Source organism: Vicia villosa, linkage group LG5 (genome assembly GCF_029867415.1).
Source record: "Vicia villosa cultivar HV-30 ecotype Madison, WI linkage group LG5, Vvil1.0, whole genome shotgun sequence".
Classification (NCBI taxonomy): domain Eukaryota; kingdom Viridiplantae; phylum Streptophyta; class Magnoliopsida; order Fabales; family Fabaceae; genus Vicia; species Vicia villosa.
Window position 1 is genome coordinate 60917287 of NC_081184.1, and position 16256 is coordinate 60933542.

The 16256-nt window shown below is 32.4% G+C and overlaps 1 protein-coding gene across 1 annotated transcript; it reads right to left on the reverse strand.

Annotated features, from left to right (window-relative positions):
- Positions 1-8597: 8597 nt before the first annotated feature.
- Positions 8598-14361, reverse strand: LOC131601693 (indole-3-acetic acid-amido synthetase GH3.10-like). The gene is made up of 4 exons (XM_058873559.1): positions 13841-14361; positions 13413-13514; positions 12226-13049; positions 8598-9266 (listed from the first exon to the last, which is right to left on the reverse strand). Exons 1-4 carry the CDS (start codon positions 14188-14190, stop codon positions 8722-8724), a joined length of 1821 nt encoding a protein of 606 aa, XP_058729542.1. The 5' UTR covers positions 14191-14361; the 3' UTR covers positions 8598-8721.
- Between the last annotated feature and the right edge of the window lie 1895 nt (positions 14362-16256).

Genomic DNA, 16256 nt, shown 5'->3' on the forward strand with positions numbered 1-16256 from the left:
AGCTAACTGCTGGTGTTTGAATTTCAAATTAACCCGTTCAAGTCTTCTTTTCGACACTACCCCCTAGCGTAAACTTAATAAAAATTATTCTAGGTCTCAACTTTCCATATGGTCCACAGAAAAAGGATCGACCAATTTTTCAGATTGTGTCGACTTTTCCTTCTTTGGAAACTTGACACTTTTAACTTTTCTATATCTTTCCAAACTCCCTTATAGATCCACTTTGTAGGGCCCAAACCCTTGATATATTGGTTTTTTCCATTTATTGCGCCATCACCATACCTTACCCGTTTTTTTGCAGTAACAAAATGCCCCCCAGAGATTCCATCTTCGAATGTCGACCTTGATGAGATGATGGCATCTTCGAGATATCGACCACCGTCCTCTATTTATTTGTTTCATCTTATTCTTAATGGTGCAACTGTTCACCCCACATCGCTGACGTCATACCATTATGATAACTTCTCCACTTTCTCCTCGAGACGCGTAGCAATCACCTCATCATTACTCTTTCTTCTAAGTGGGAGACGTATCATCCCCCTAACCACCACTTCGCTCCACATGTCTGCAGATGTGGGGATGTGGGTTTTCACACGCTGTCACAAGTAACTCTACCGTTTTTCATTTCTTTTTCCTTCATTTTCTTTCTCCATAATTAGGGTTTTTACCCTTTATAAAACCCTTCTTCTCTATCATTTTACTCTTTCCTCCATTTTCTCTGTTTCAAAAACTAAACAAGCAATTTTTCTTCAAATCCTCAAACCTTTAAATCTTCATCTTCTTTCAACAATGGCACGTCCTAAACCTATTCCTTCTGCAGTAGAACTCCAGCAACCTCTTCTTGTTAATGGCAAAGAGTATGTTACTGAACCTCCCTTTGCTGAAGAGCAAAACAAAATCTGGAAATCTCAGGTATTAATCCCCTTCTTTCTTGATAACAAACCCTTAGCCTTCTTATGACCACTTCCAGAAGATCGTCAACCTACAACTTCTGAAAAAAGACATGATTTCTTTCCTACCATCCATCTCACAGAACCTCTAGTTTCTCTCCAAAAACCCCTCTCTTAGTTACGCAGATAGAAAATTCAGAATTGCACCTCCCAGGAACTACCCCAAGTTCTGCGCTTGGATGAAGCGTGTAGAAGCAGGTAAGCTGGATCATTGGAAGAAATTGGGTATCCACACCCTCTTGCAAATCTCGTGTTGTGGTCCACCTTACTCCTGTGGCATGCTGCTTGCTGCCATTCAATTTTGGGAAGGCTCAACCAATACTTTTCACACAAAGTGTGGTATGATCATGCTGACCCTCCTGGATATTGCGGCCATTACGGGCCTAAAGCCGACTGGCCGCGTTTTCAACTATAAGGACGCAGAAGCTATCCCTTTAATGTTTGATGTCGGAGACTCTCGCAAGCCGACATACAACAATTTCATTGATCATCATGCCAAGACTTCAGGTCCAGTGACTGATGAAGAGCATGTGACATTTTTAACCCTTTGGCTATCTCACTTTGTGTTTTGCTCCAAGTCAATGCAAGTAGCCAAATATTTTTCTCTCCTTGCTACTCAAATGCACCAAGGTCGTGACGTTGCCCTAGGTAAACTAATATTGGTTTCTCTTTATGACTCGCTAACTGGCGTAGTTTTCCAAATCAGAACCTTCGACCCCAACAATTTAAAAATAAAAAATGTATTGGTTCAGGCCCCCTTTGGTTTCTTCAATTGTGGCTCAATGCCATTTTTTCCAAAGCTTTAACAATACAAAACCATTTTCAAAACAAGTGGGGTGCAAAGCTTTAACAATACTAAGCACAAAGATAAAGAGTTTGGAAGAGAGATTGAGTATCTTAACAATTTTAGTCAATATTATTCTCATTCCTTTGGATATTTAGGCAACAACTTAAGCAATGAATACCTCAAGTAATATATGTGATAATATGTGTATCATGGATACAATCAAGAGTGAGTTCAATAATATATCAAGGTATAAACTAAAAGATAAATGTTAAATGAATAAAAGGGTGACATAACTCAAGGTCATTTCATGTATGAATGAATATGATGTGATGATGGATGAATGTATCAATGCATGGTTAGTAGACAATGTGTGTGTGTGTATATATATATATATATATATATATATATATATAAGGATAAAACCATAAACAAAGCATAAATGTACAAGAACATGATTAACAATTATATGTACAAGTGGATGATCAAAGAGAGATCATAGCAATAAGTTATATCAACATGACATTGCTTTGGGATCAAAGGATCAAGGATCACACAATTAGGATTTTAGGGTTTTTTTGGTTATATACACCTAAGTCTAATTAATTAAAATTTGATTAAACAAAACCCTAAGTGGATTGACTAAGGGAACATATCATGAACTTCAAAGGAAGCTAAATTTAATCCTAAAAGGAATCACACAAATTTAATCAAGACATTTGGTGAAAAAAACATTTTTTGTTTTTGTCTAAAAGGCTTTAAAAGGCATAAAATATTTTTGGATCTTTCAAAATATATTCACAAAATACATCATAAACAAGGAGTGTGCAAAAAAACTCAAAAGGAGTTAGTTTACTCATAGAAACAATTTGAGAAAGTAATGGAAAAACAATTAATGTTTTTCAAAGTTGGCTTCAGGAAATCTGTTTCCCATAATGGGTAACCGATTTTCCCATGTAGAAATTTAATTTTTTTCCAGTTTTTACTTCAGGAAATCGATTTCCCATAATGAGGTAATCGATTTCCCCTTCGAAAAAAGAAGTTTTCCGCTGCAGAATCACATTTTTATCAAACTTCAAATCTTTAAAAATGGTAACTCTCTTATTTCTCAAACAAATGAAAAAGTGTAAAGATCAAAGTTGCTTAGAATTTCACAAGGAACTCAACCATTACTTAAAATAAATTAATATTGATTGTAGCTTTCGAATTTTTGATAAAACCAGAAGTAAGCTAGTTTTTCCAAAGTTAAATTAAATGACAATCAAGCTCAACCAATGCCTATTTTCATAGGAATTATAGTCACACCAATCATATGAACAATAATGGATCAAGAATGAAAACAAATGATGGCTTAAATTATGAGTTTCAAGTTCAATATTTTTACCAAACGGAAGGAGGTGGCATCCCCTTTGAATGATGTTCCAGCAACAAATGAATGATCCTATGAACTTCCTTGAACCTCCCCGGTGCTACTGATGTGCTTACTTAGCTTTGAATCGCCCCTAATCTCTCTGCCAAACTCTATACGTAAATACGATGAATGAAGATTGAGGGTGGTAATGGAGATGTTACAGATGTAATGTAAGGGTTGGATAGCTTCTATATGATGTATATGGAGTGTTTGGATGGTTAGTTTGCAAAGAAATTGAGAGAAACTCAGAACTTGCAAGTTTGTGCAAAGTGAGAAAATGGAGTTTTTGAGTGAGGGAGTGACTTTGGAGATTCTTGTGTGTTTGTTGCAAGAGATAAGACTCTCTATTTATAGGCATAATTTGTGGTTTGTGGAGGGAAAAATCATATCAATAGGAGATCACATGTTCAAGTTAGGTCACTTTGCTTCTTGGTGAAGGAACATGAAAGTTATGGTTCCCATGGTGAAGTACAACCTTTAAGTATGCTTGGGAGATATTATTCTTTAGATGGGAAGCTTGATTGTTGTGTTTAGATTGCTTTTGGTGCATAGCAAATAAGTTGGGAGCTCAAGGAGAGTGGACTTTGTGATTAAAGTAGCTTTACAAGAATGAAAGTGTTAACTTTGTGCCATAAATGGAGTAATTCAATGGGCAATGGTGAAAACACTTGGTTCATATCTCAAAAGCACTCACAATCATATGATTATGGTCTCTCCAACAATTTATAGGAGCTGTAAACAAGATTCTTGCAGATTTGGATTCAAAATTTGGAACTTGGTTCTTCATGGAATGGCTTAAATTCAAGGGTTAGGGTGCTCTATTCACAAATTCATAACTCATGGCTCATGTGTTGAAATTTCATGCTAATGGTCTCTGTGGAAAGCCTTTGCTACATACTTTATTCCACTTGTTGGAAGTTTTCCCAAACGCATTTTGGATCTTGGTGAAAATTAGCCTTAACGTTAGAAGAAAACTAGGTTTTCAAGTGATGAAATTTTTGCTAAGTGTTGTTCAGATCTTCATGAGCCCATATCTCTCAAAAGATTCATGTTTTGGGAAAACTTTATATGTGACAAAGTTGTTCATTGAATCAAGATCTACAACTTTCAAGTTGGAACTTTATTTAGTAGCATACTCAAAATTTGACGTTACTTCCTCAAAGTCTTTGAACTTTCCATCTTTGACTTTTGTTGACTTTTTAATTCTTGATTGATTTTCTTGATATGTATTAATAAAATGACTTGAATAATCATATGTTGATGATTTTGATCTTCAAAAGTCCATAGTTGACCAAATTTCTCAAAAGTCAAAGATTGACCTGCATAGTTGACTTTTCTTAATAAATTGCAATTTTGTGGATTCCAATTGAATCAAGCTCTCCTTTTCAAATAAATGATGTGAGTGGATTATAATGTTAGATTTAATATCCGTGAATCATGGTTTAAGCCATGGAGCCATGTCCTGATTAAAAGTCAACTTCCTAGATGAATTAGGTCAAAAACCCGAATTTGTGCACCAGGTGAATTTAGAAGTTGTTGATCTTGAATTGAGCCACCCTTGTACTTTGATTTTGATGGGGATAATAATTTGAGCATATGATAATTCTTGGACTCCTTAGTGGGTTTCAAAACCCTAATTTTCTTAGTCTCTTTTTTACCAGTCTCCTGTCTTGGAACACAAGTAACAAGAAATAGTATTTTTGGTATTTTGGTTAGCAAATAATATATGCATACTAATAATGATAATGATGATGATCCTACTATTTGAAATGGGGTGGGATCTCAGTGGTGAAAAATTGGGGTACAACACATGTCACTACTGATGTCCTAACATCAAAGTATGATGATAATACATATGTTATAGCATCTGTTGAACAGACAAAATAAAAATAGATATGAATAACCCAAACTAGTAGTTATGCAGATACAAATTACAAAATGATCACTCATTCCTGAAACACAAGTTAAGACAATGTCTTAACACATATCATAATGTCAATACATATTTCTTGACATCATCAATTGTCAGAACACATATTTACCAAACAGAAGAGCATGCAGAATACAACTGCAGAATGGTAAATAACACAGATAATTTTTAACCCAGTTCAATGCAACAACACCTTATCTAGGTGCTACCAAGCCAGGAAGGAAATCCATTATTAGCAGTATTAGTTCAAAGCCTAAATAGTCCCAATTTATAACTTCTCGCCTAATCCCTACCCAGTGCAACTTCTACCTAGAAATCAACATCTAGATATGAGAATCGACATCTCACCTCCAATCACCGCAGTGATAAAACAAACATTCCCAATCACAGTTAGTGTTTCAAGAACAAGTCACAATCACAGTGACAAAGCTAATCACCAACTAGTGGCAAAGAATATCACTCTTCCAACACGATATACTTAGTCTTGCTTCATAACTTCAACTAAGAACAATAACTTGATCTTGCTGAAAAGCTTTAATCAAGAACAATACTTAACTCTATGCTTAAAAGCTTAAAGAACAACAACTTGAAAAAACTTTCAAGTAACAAACAGTCTACCACACAGTATCAAAAGATACATGGGTTACTTTCTCACATAAGAGACTCTCAAAACTTCAGACACAAGACTTCCCCTAATTTTACAATTATAAAAAGTTGTCTTCATTAGGTTTAAGGATCTCTTTAAATACTCTTCAACAGTCCCATGGGATTCGTAGTCTTTTTCCAAATGTTACTTGATCCACTAGTTAGAAGTTGCAGTAAATCTGTAGAGAGATCATTTTGAATCTTGGAATAAATCTTCAAGTTTCCTAAATTGTTCAATCATCCAATTTTAGAAACTACAATAATGTCTTGATTTGATTCTATAGTTTCATATTAAATCTTCTTGACCTGCGAATACTATTGTGATATATTTGAAAGAAATATCACAAAATCAAATCAAATTTCTCAAGAATTAAAACAGCCTATACTAATATTCTGATTAAGAATGTCTTGACATCTGTTATAACATCTGTCTTCACTGTAAGCTCAAACTCTATTGTATCAGTATAATCAAGATGTTATGACATCTTGCTCATAATTTTCATGAGCCATGTTATAGTAAAATTGCTGCCAACCTTAAAACTATGGAACTAACAGATTCGTTGGAGGCTAAGAGTAAACGAGAAATGGTAGATTTCCTAGTTTTTTGTGAATTCCCTTAAGTGTTCACTGAAGACTTCAATGATCTGCATCTAGAGCGTGAAGTGGAATTTGTGATCGACTTAGTACATAGTACGAGTTCAATGTCTATGGCTCGTATCAGATGTCTGCTTTTTAAGAACAAGATTTGGTTTTACATATGGCCTAAACCCGAGTTGGATTACGCCTTAGGACTAGGATTCCATACTATTAATAACAGAAAAGCCACAACATTAAGAATTTCATAAATAACTCGCCAAAGGCTCAAATATATTCATTAAAAAAACCATGATAGGCATAGTTACATACAAGCCTACAAAAGGAGAGAATAAAAATGACATACAAAATACACAAACAAATGTATGAAGGACTCGCCCCAACAAGAAATTTGTTCAGCCAAGTTGACATGAAAGGAAAACGCCTCGAAACTCATTAAACTTGATAAATCCAAGTAAAGTAACGCAAATCACCATAGGATCCAAGCACTCTCATTAGTAAAGGACCCCTAAGGGACTTTAATAGATAACCCCTTCAATGGAGCAATTAAACAAATAGCACAAAAGTCTCGCATGAGAGACTCAACTATAAGTCTTACCTGAGGGACTCAACTTAAAGTCTCGCCTGAGGAACACAACTTACAGTCTTGCTACATGGACTCAATTTAAACTCTCACTTAAAGAACGCAACTTAAAGTCTCACATGAGGCACTCAACTTAAGGTCACGCCTGAAGGACTCAACTTTAAGTTTTTCCCGAGGAACTCAACTTAAAGTCTCCCATGAGGGAATGAACTTAAAGTCTGGTCTGAGGGACGGAACTCAAAGTCTCTCTTGAAGGACTCAACATAAAGTCTTGCACGAGGGACTCAACTTAAGGTCTCATTTGAAAGACTCAACTTAAAGTCTCACCTGAGGGGCTTAGCTTAAATCGCCCGAGGGACTCAACTTAAAGTCTTTGCTCGAGGGACTCAACTTAAATTCTAGCTCGAGGGACTTAACTTAAAATCTTTCCCGAGGGACTCAACTCAAAGTCTCTCCTGAAGGAGTCAACTCAAAGTCTTGCCTAAGAGACTCAAATTAAAGGGACTTAACATTAAGTCTTGCACGAGGGACTCCACTTAAGGTCTCATTTGAAGTACTTAACTTAAAGTCTCGTCTAAGGGACTTAACTTAAATCGCCCGAGGGACTCAACTTAAAGTCTCGTTCGAGGGACTCAACTTAAAGTCTCTTCCTAAGGGACTCAACTTAAATTCTTGCCCGAGAGACTCAACTGAAAGTCTCTCCTGAAGGACTCAACTCAAAGTCTCGCCTAAGAGACTCAAACTATAGTCTCGCTTGAGAGACTAAACTCAAACTTTCGTCTAAGGCTAAACTTAAAGTCTCACCCGAGGAATTCAACTTAAAGTCTCACTCGAGGGACTCAATTTAAATTCTCTCTGAAATAAATTACCTTTTACCTGGGCTAAATCACTTTGTCCTTTTGCAAAGCCCTCGGGCCTGAGGTATTGTGTACCAAAATAACTTTATTGCACCCTATGAGAGAATTGTCTTGGGAAAGCCAATGTACTGTCGGGGACTGTTGCCCGCAAAGCTATAGGTCGTCTAAAATGAGCCACGAGGCCGCCTGGATGTCCACCACAAGCCGTAGAATTGGGCTTCATCTGATTGGACTAGTTCCCACTCTCCACTTGTTTGGTAAACGGGGAGCTCATAGTAAATAATTAGAGAGAGTCAATCAATAGATGAAACAACTTCCTCTATGATTCTAGGAATAGCAAGTCTTTCCTTGACCACTTCCTTAGTTGTGGAGCTAGGGTAAATTTTTTTCATTGACTCTACAACCCAGATCCAAGAAAGTTTCTATAAATACAATGAGGAGGAGCTTCTGTTTTTTCACAGAAATGCATATATAATTTCTTGCCATTTTGCGTGAGCAAGGTCTACGTATTGTTTAAATACCCTAAACATCGCACACTTAACGCTATAAAGACATAGCTACCTCATTGTACCTTTTTTATAGCAAGTAAAACAAGGTAATGAAGTGATTTTTTTTTTTTTTCAAAATAGAATTGAGAACTTTGTTCTTAATGAGAATTGTATGATATAGAATATTAGACCAGAAAATTTTAGAAGTGTTTGCTTGAAAAATTAGTGTTGGTGCTTTCTTTCCACCCTCCCATTTTGTTGAAAAAACTCAACACAATTGATTTGGTCTAAAAAGAATTTTAGTTTTCACAAACATGATATTACATACACTCACATAAAGATCAAAATGAAAATATATAGAATAAGCATGCAACTCGTAATATTAGAAAATTGAAAATGAAAGACAAGAGATAATAAAATTCTCACAAAGTTCTCAATGGCTATACCAAGAAGGATTAATCTATTCTAGTCTAGCATGGTTAATTAATTGAACTATAAGCTGTGCTATGAAACCTTTTAATGGTACAAGTGTCAAGAATTTTGAGTAACACATGATTGTTAGTGCACCTAGGAGTCTTAAACTGGTTCAATGCAACTCCACTGGCTATGAAACTATCCAAAATCTTCTTAAAAGTCCCTCTCTCCAAAATGCAAAGTTCTAATGGCCCAATTGAGTTTGTTTTCCTTGAAACCACATATCCATGATCAGCAAAAGATAGATCCATTTCTCTACAACAATCATCAAGTACATTATCCTCAACTTCTCCTTTAATCTCCCAGTAAATAACATAGTGACCAGGTTGGTTTTTCACATCTGCATTGCTAGTAAAGTCAACAATTTCTGCTTTTGATTTATTTAAAATCTGTGAACCTCTCTCTACCACTAGTTGAAGATCCTTCTCAGTGTTTTTGTCTATGTTGACTGTAAGAATTAGTTTTCTTCTGCATACGAAGTTTAATTTTGGGGTCCCATTGTGAAACCCTGCCACTTCTACCACGTCTCCTAGTCTGCATCTGTACAATCCTGAAACATTAAAAAAATTTAGTTAAAAATAATATTATATAGTTATAAAGTGTGTATGATTTGATGATAGACTAAGTTTGTCGGTAATTTTGAAATTTGTATACAGAAAACGTCAAAATAATTCCCTCCAGATAAGTATGAAAACGATAGAGATATTTATTTTAGTTGAATACACCTATTCCTCACCAAAAGTTAGATAAACACTTTAGGTACTAAAATCATTTAAGATTTGATTAGTGTTGTCTATTTGAAAACAACACTAATTTATTTGTTTTTTTTTAATATAAATTGAATAATACTACTGAATCAACTAATTCTTGGTATATCTAAATTCTAGATGTTTAAAACTTAATTTTAAAATTTTATAAAATGACCTAAATCTTTATTTTTCTTTTGATATCAAATTACCTAAATCTTTTAATACAAAATAAAAGTTCAAATACTAACAATTATATTAATTTACTCAACTTTTATTTTAATAACTCAATTGTTACGAATAAATTTATATACAACTATGGTAAAATGTTTTTCTCACCACAATGAATAATATTTGCATCTTTAAAAAATATTATAATAATATATATGAATTACATTTTTCAATTTATGAATTTGATATTTTGGCATTCGCATTCTGATTCTTAGGACATGTACCGAGAGATATGGACACTAGTCAAATATTGGATTACGTCCTTAACAGGATTAATCAACCAATTATTTGAGTATTAACAATAACATTTGTAAATTCACATTATGTAATTGAGCTTTTACCGGTGGATTAATCAGAATTTTTTTTTTTGTGTGTATACACCAACATGTGATATAAAGGATAACTTAAATATCTGAGATGTGTATTTGTCATGAAATATGTCGGTAAATTATCTAAACAAAATCATATGAGATATGTACGAAACAATAACATTATCAAGAAGAAGAAAATCAATAATTTGAATAAAAACATTAAATGGTATATTGAAGATTGTTGAACAACAAAAGAAACTCATCTACCTCAATTAATTAACACGTTGAACCAATTAAACTACTTTATATATCTAATTAATTACTATATTTTTATATATAATAAATCATGAATCATATGAATAAAAAAAAATTATGTGGTACATTTATGTATATGAATAGCTGGAGTTGCCTACTTGATAGGTCCCAGTCCTTCAAAAAATAGGTTTGTAGGTTGTAGCAATCTAGCTAGCTTGAATTTGACATATCAAAGCATGTTACTTTCCTGGACCTCAGTTTATTATTGTTATATATGGACATCAAATTAGGTCGACTGCCATTTTCAATTTTTTTAATATTTTAATAATACTCTTCTCAATTTATAAATTAATAGCTATAAATATCTTCTGAGATTAAAAAAAACTATAAACTTCTGGGACCCTGCCCCTTACACTATGTTTGGTTTCAAGGAAACTTGAAGCAAAGAAAGGGGAGGGAGAGAAAGATCAAAGAATATTCCATATTCATTTGTTTGAATTGCCGTCATAAAGGAAAGAAAAGAAAGTATTTGAGTGGGATCCACTAAAAAACAATCTCTCCTAAATTGGACGGAAAATGAAACATTCCTTGCTTTTTAGTTGAAATGACATAAATGGCCATAATGTTTTGAAAAATTAAATTACTAAACAATTTATATTTAATATGAACAGTGACAATATATTATTTCTCTTCTTTAAAATTCACATAATTCTTTCTAAAATCAATAAAATGATTTTAATTTATTAAATTTCATATATACTTAATATTTATTAAATATTTATTTTTAGTATCAAATAAAAAATATTTGTTGTCTAATCACATTTGTATTTTTATTTAAGGACAATTTTGTCTTTGTGTATTTACACATCTTTCCTTCCTCCCTCTTTTTATTCATTTTCACCTCTAACAAACAACTAAACATTCTTCTCTCTTTCCATTCACTTTCATTTACTTTCATTCTTTTAAAATTGTTTCTTTTTATTTTCTTTCCTTTTACATTCCTATCACTTGCAAACATTGTGTAAAGTTCTATTCCACGTGTTACAAATCTTAAAAAGTCAAATATATGAATTTTTAATTTAAGAATGAATAGAAATAAATATCTAGTTTATTGTAACAAAAAATATATATAAATTAAAAATAGAAAAATGAGATTTTAATAAAAACAATTTATTCTTAAATATTTTCTTCTTATATTTTTTATTATTAGTTTAATGATTATTACATATACAAATAATGGAGCAAAAATGAGTGTTGTGGATTCTAGTTTTAAGTATGCTGTACTAATTTTTTTAATTAAAATAAATTGTAAGTTATTTATAATATATAAAGAATTGACATGTTTTATCAATGTCATGCTATTTAACATTATTATGTTAAAAATATAGTTTAAATTCATTTTAAAACTTTTATATTGATAATAAATTATCATTCTTTATCTATGAAATAATTGTAGATATTCAATAAAACAAATACAATTACTTTATTATGCAGTGAACATTTTGTAATTTTCTATTATTAATTATAAAACTTTTTAATTTTTTATACAACAGAAAAAAATATTAATAGTGTAGTTAATATATATATATATATATATATATATATATATATATATATATATATATATATATATATATATATATATATATATATATATATATATGTGTGTGTGTGTGTGTGTGTGTGAATATTTATTTTCAGAAATTTATAAATGATATTAAAAAATAATTTATCTGAAAATAAATAGAAATGTAATTGTCGAGTATTTTTTTATAAAAAAGTATTTGACAAGATTTTATAATTAATTGATAATTATATTTTTTTTTCTTCAATAAAATGATGTAAACCTTTAAAGAAATAAACACTTCCACTTTATCATATAGGAATAAAATCATGAAAGTTATTTAAAGTTACTTCATTTTATACAATAAAAATAGATGTATGAAAGGAGAAAGAATAATAGTACCTGTAAAAGTAGTGAGTACAATTTCGTAGTGTTGTCCAACAATAACCTTAGAGAGTGGAATAGGTTTGTCTTCAAAGAAATCATCACAGCTATCTTGTTTATTTCTATGAAGAGGTATGAACTCAAAGTAAGAGAATGTTGGAACAACAGCAAATGTTACTTGTTCTGGATCCAAACTAGGATCAACATTAACTCCAATCCAGCTCTCAGTTGATCCATAATCAGCACTAATCATAGGCAACCCATTTCCATAATGTCTAAGTTTTTTCAAATATGGTATCATAGAACCTGTCATTATTGAATACATGTACTTTGCATTTGGCCATATCTTTGGAATCAAACCAAACCAATCCACTTTCTCCAGCTCTTCACAATACCCTTCTAATTTTGAAGCCAAGTTTGTATTTGGGCCATTTTTAGAATTTATTATCTCCAAAATGGCATCTCGGAGTTTTGGTGACTTAATTCTTGAACTAAGTGTGCCATTTTTAATGTCATTACATAATTCTCTCCAATGTTCTTCGAATGTTGTGAATGCTTGCACCATGGTGTAGACGAAAGCCGAGGTGATGAATTCTACTTGATCGGAATAGAAGAGGCCGAGGAGGAGGTGACAGTATGTGGATTGTTTGTAGTCTCCATTGAAAATTACTTCTTGTGGACTGCAACTAAATGATTTTGCTTTGTGATTTTTGGTTTTGAATTCTTCACTTGCATAGCAATGTGTTGTTGCTGTTCCTACTGTTAAATTTCCCTTTGTTTTGAAACAATTGCTACCATATATGAATTCAAGAACCCTTCCTCCTTCTCTTATGGGATAAACCCTGTCCAAATTACTTAAATTAGTGGTCTAAAAAGTTGATTTTTTTTCACAAAGTTTTCAAGCTTTTCTGGTCTCTATTAAAATTATGATAAAAAGCTTGAAACCATATACTACTAGGTTTAAATAGAGTCGTCTTAAATTTTTTGAAACTCTTAACATGTTAGTCGTGGTTCAATAATGATAAAATATTCAGAGACCCTATCTAAAAGTTTAACATTGACAAAAAAATTTACCAGACTTTGGTTAACTACAATTTAATTGTGATTAATTTTAGATAATGTGTGGTAACCTGATGATCCAGTAACTATTATTTTCTAACACACAAAATATAACTAATTTAAAAGATTGATTAAATGTTACACACCTTGATCTATAAGCTGCTGATAAAGTGAATATTTGCAGCGTGGTTTGAGCACTGTGTCGAGTAAAAGGTACGAATTTCTGCCTCCCATCTGTTGTTCCAGAGCTGTAAAACCACCACCACAAAAATATTAACGTGGAACAAGATATTTCCATGTCACCAACAAACCCTTGTTTAACCAAATAACAGTAACAAAAATATCTAAATTTGAGAGAATAATTATATATTGCTTTTATATAAAATTGTAACTAGATGTTTGATTCTATTTTTGTTGCAGAATCAAACTAGCATATAATGATTTATAAAGATAAGGTCAATAATAAGTGATTAGAATATAATAATGTATAAAGATAAGGTGAATGATAAGTGATAACTATAATGAATCTCAAATTTTCTAGAAAGTGTAAGACTTGAAGAAATGAAAACGTGACCTTAAGGAAAGAGTGGTTATAGGTTGCCGAGTGAGTAAAGGAGCAGTATCTCCATCAGAAATCCTCTGAATGAATGGTTCAAAATCAGCATGAGAAGCAATAGGAACCAAAGAAGTGAAAAGGGATTCCAATGCACATGCTTCCATTTCTAGAATATTGTAACCCCCCAACCATTTCTTCAGATATTCAACACCATTATTCTGTTTCAGAATATTGCTTAATATCTCAGTTTGAACCGAGCCTGTGTTGTTAGATACATCTTCAAACCAACTAATAATCTTTTCAAAGTCAAAGTTTCCACTGCCATTGCTGCTCTTGTTTTTGTTGTTGCTCACAAGTGTTGGCTCCATTAGAGTGTGTTTAAAGAGAAGAAACAAAAGAGCACACTATTGATGAAAATGGTTTGGAATATTGGACCTGATGTGTTTCTTATTCAAGAGGCTCAACAAAAAAAACAATGATATGTGTAGGAAATATATAGACCACAGGAAAGGAAATGGGTTTATCATTTTAAAGGGAGACAGTTAAAAGCTAAATGTCTATTCTTATATTAAGAAGATTTGGTTGGACTTCACAATATTATACTAAAAATATTAAATACATTTTCTGATATGCCCCTTTTTATTGACTGATGTATTATGCCTTTATCATAGCCTTATCACTTCTTTTTTATAAATAAAAACCTCATGTAGATTTCAGGCCCAATAATGCCCAAAGAATGGAACCTTTTTCTATCCATACCCTAGAAGTTGGACATGTTTTTTTGGCTTTATAACGTGCCCTGCAATTTTAAAGTCTCTTAATATCAATGTTTTCCGAATCGAACCGATTATCAAACCGGTAAGATTAATGGGTCATTCGTTTATTGGTCGAATTATTGAATCACTAGTCACTAAATCAGATTAAATCGAATAACTTGTTTGAATAAATCAGTTTCTATAACAAAACTATATAGTTATCAAATCAGTCGCATCAAATGACTCAGTCTCTATAAAAATCACAACACCTATAAAATTACAAAATTTCAAAATATCATAATTTCACAAGTTCATTCTTTAAATTTAATTTCTAAACATAGTCAGACGCAACAAAATAGTACAAAATACAGATAAAATTTTAACAAACACTACTACAAATAAATCATTTTGTGATAAAGTTTTCTCCTCGGCCATATAAAAATTGAGGTCTAATGCCCTGGAACGTGTCATTTTATTTTTTTTTAAATTCAATTTTATCCCTCGGGATTTGAGCTTTGATTCTCATCTCCTGAAATTACCTGTTTTATTAAGAAGCAAAATGGCACCATCATTTTATTAAAATTTTAATTGCAATATAAATTATCTATTCCCTCGGCTGTTTAACCAACTGATATTAAATGTTGTTTATTATTTTATTTATTTAAAATAGAGCTCAACGATTACCTCTGTTAATCTGGAAATAATCATTGTATTTATTGTGAATAATTTACTTTCATAGGATATCAAATTAGTCATTACGAGATGTAATTAGTCATTATGAATTGTAATCACCGACACTATTATATATAGTATCCAATACAATGAGAAAGACATCAAGTCAATTTTCCTGACATGGTATCAGAAGGTTCGATCAAACTTAACCCGTGAAAATTGTGTTATCTTGGCCTTGTTTAGCGACACCCCATTGGTTCGCTCTTGGAATTGTTTCTTCTGTTTCTGCACATTTTTCGTAATTATTTTTCCAAACCTTGATTGTAGTTGTCGTAGCTGTTTGCGGTTTTGTGCAGTCTCTTGATTTTATATCAGTGATTCTTGATTTAAAGAATTGAGATCGTAATTCTTTACGGTATTCTAGGTTATTGATCATTTGTGCTTCCGAATACTGAGTTTTGTTACCGTCTCTTGATTTCGTCTTTGTTTCCTGATTTGGTGTTGTCTTCTGATCGTGATTTTGTCTTTGATTGATTGTTCGGTGCTGCTTGGTAATCGTGATTTGGTGTTTGCAATTTGCCACTCAATTTCCAATTTGGTGTTTTTATGTGTGGCGGTACTGTGCGTTTGCGGTAACTTCATTCTTTGTTTTGGTTAATATTATAAGCACTTGCACAGTTTAAATAATAATAATAGTATATCAAGCAGTGTGATAGTGTGTTGCACGTGAAGGGTACATTATCTTATATAGTGATAAAACACTATTATAAAGTTTTAGTGTTCCAACAATGAGTATAGAAAATGAGAAAAGCCCTTTTTGTGTTAATTTTACCGGTAAAAATTATTCGGCTTGGGAATTTCAATTCAGAATGTATGTCAAAGGGAAGGGATTATGGAGTCATTTGGACGATATTTCTAAGGCACCATTAGAGACAACCGATTTAGATGCATGGGAAATCAAAGATGCTCAAATTATCACTTGGATTCTTGGTACTATTGATCCTCAG

Excerpts from the sequence above, each read along its gene's own strand:
- LOC131601693 (XM_058873559.1), bottom strand. The coding sequence starts at position 14,190 with ATGGAGCCAACACTTGTGAGCAACAACAAAAACAAGAGCAGCAATGGC. Across the intron at positions 13,515-13,840 it reads ATAACCACTCTTTCCTTAAG|CTCTGGAACAACAGATGGGA; the intron begins GTCACGTTTTCA and ends GTGGTTTTACAG. Across the intron at positions 9,267-12,225 it reads TGTACTCACTACTTTTACAG|GATTGTACAGATGCAGACTA; the intron begins GTACTATTATTC and ends TTAATGTTTCAG.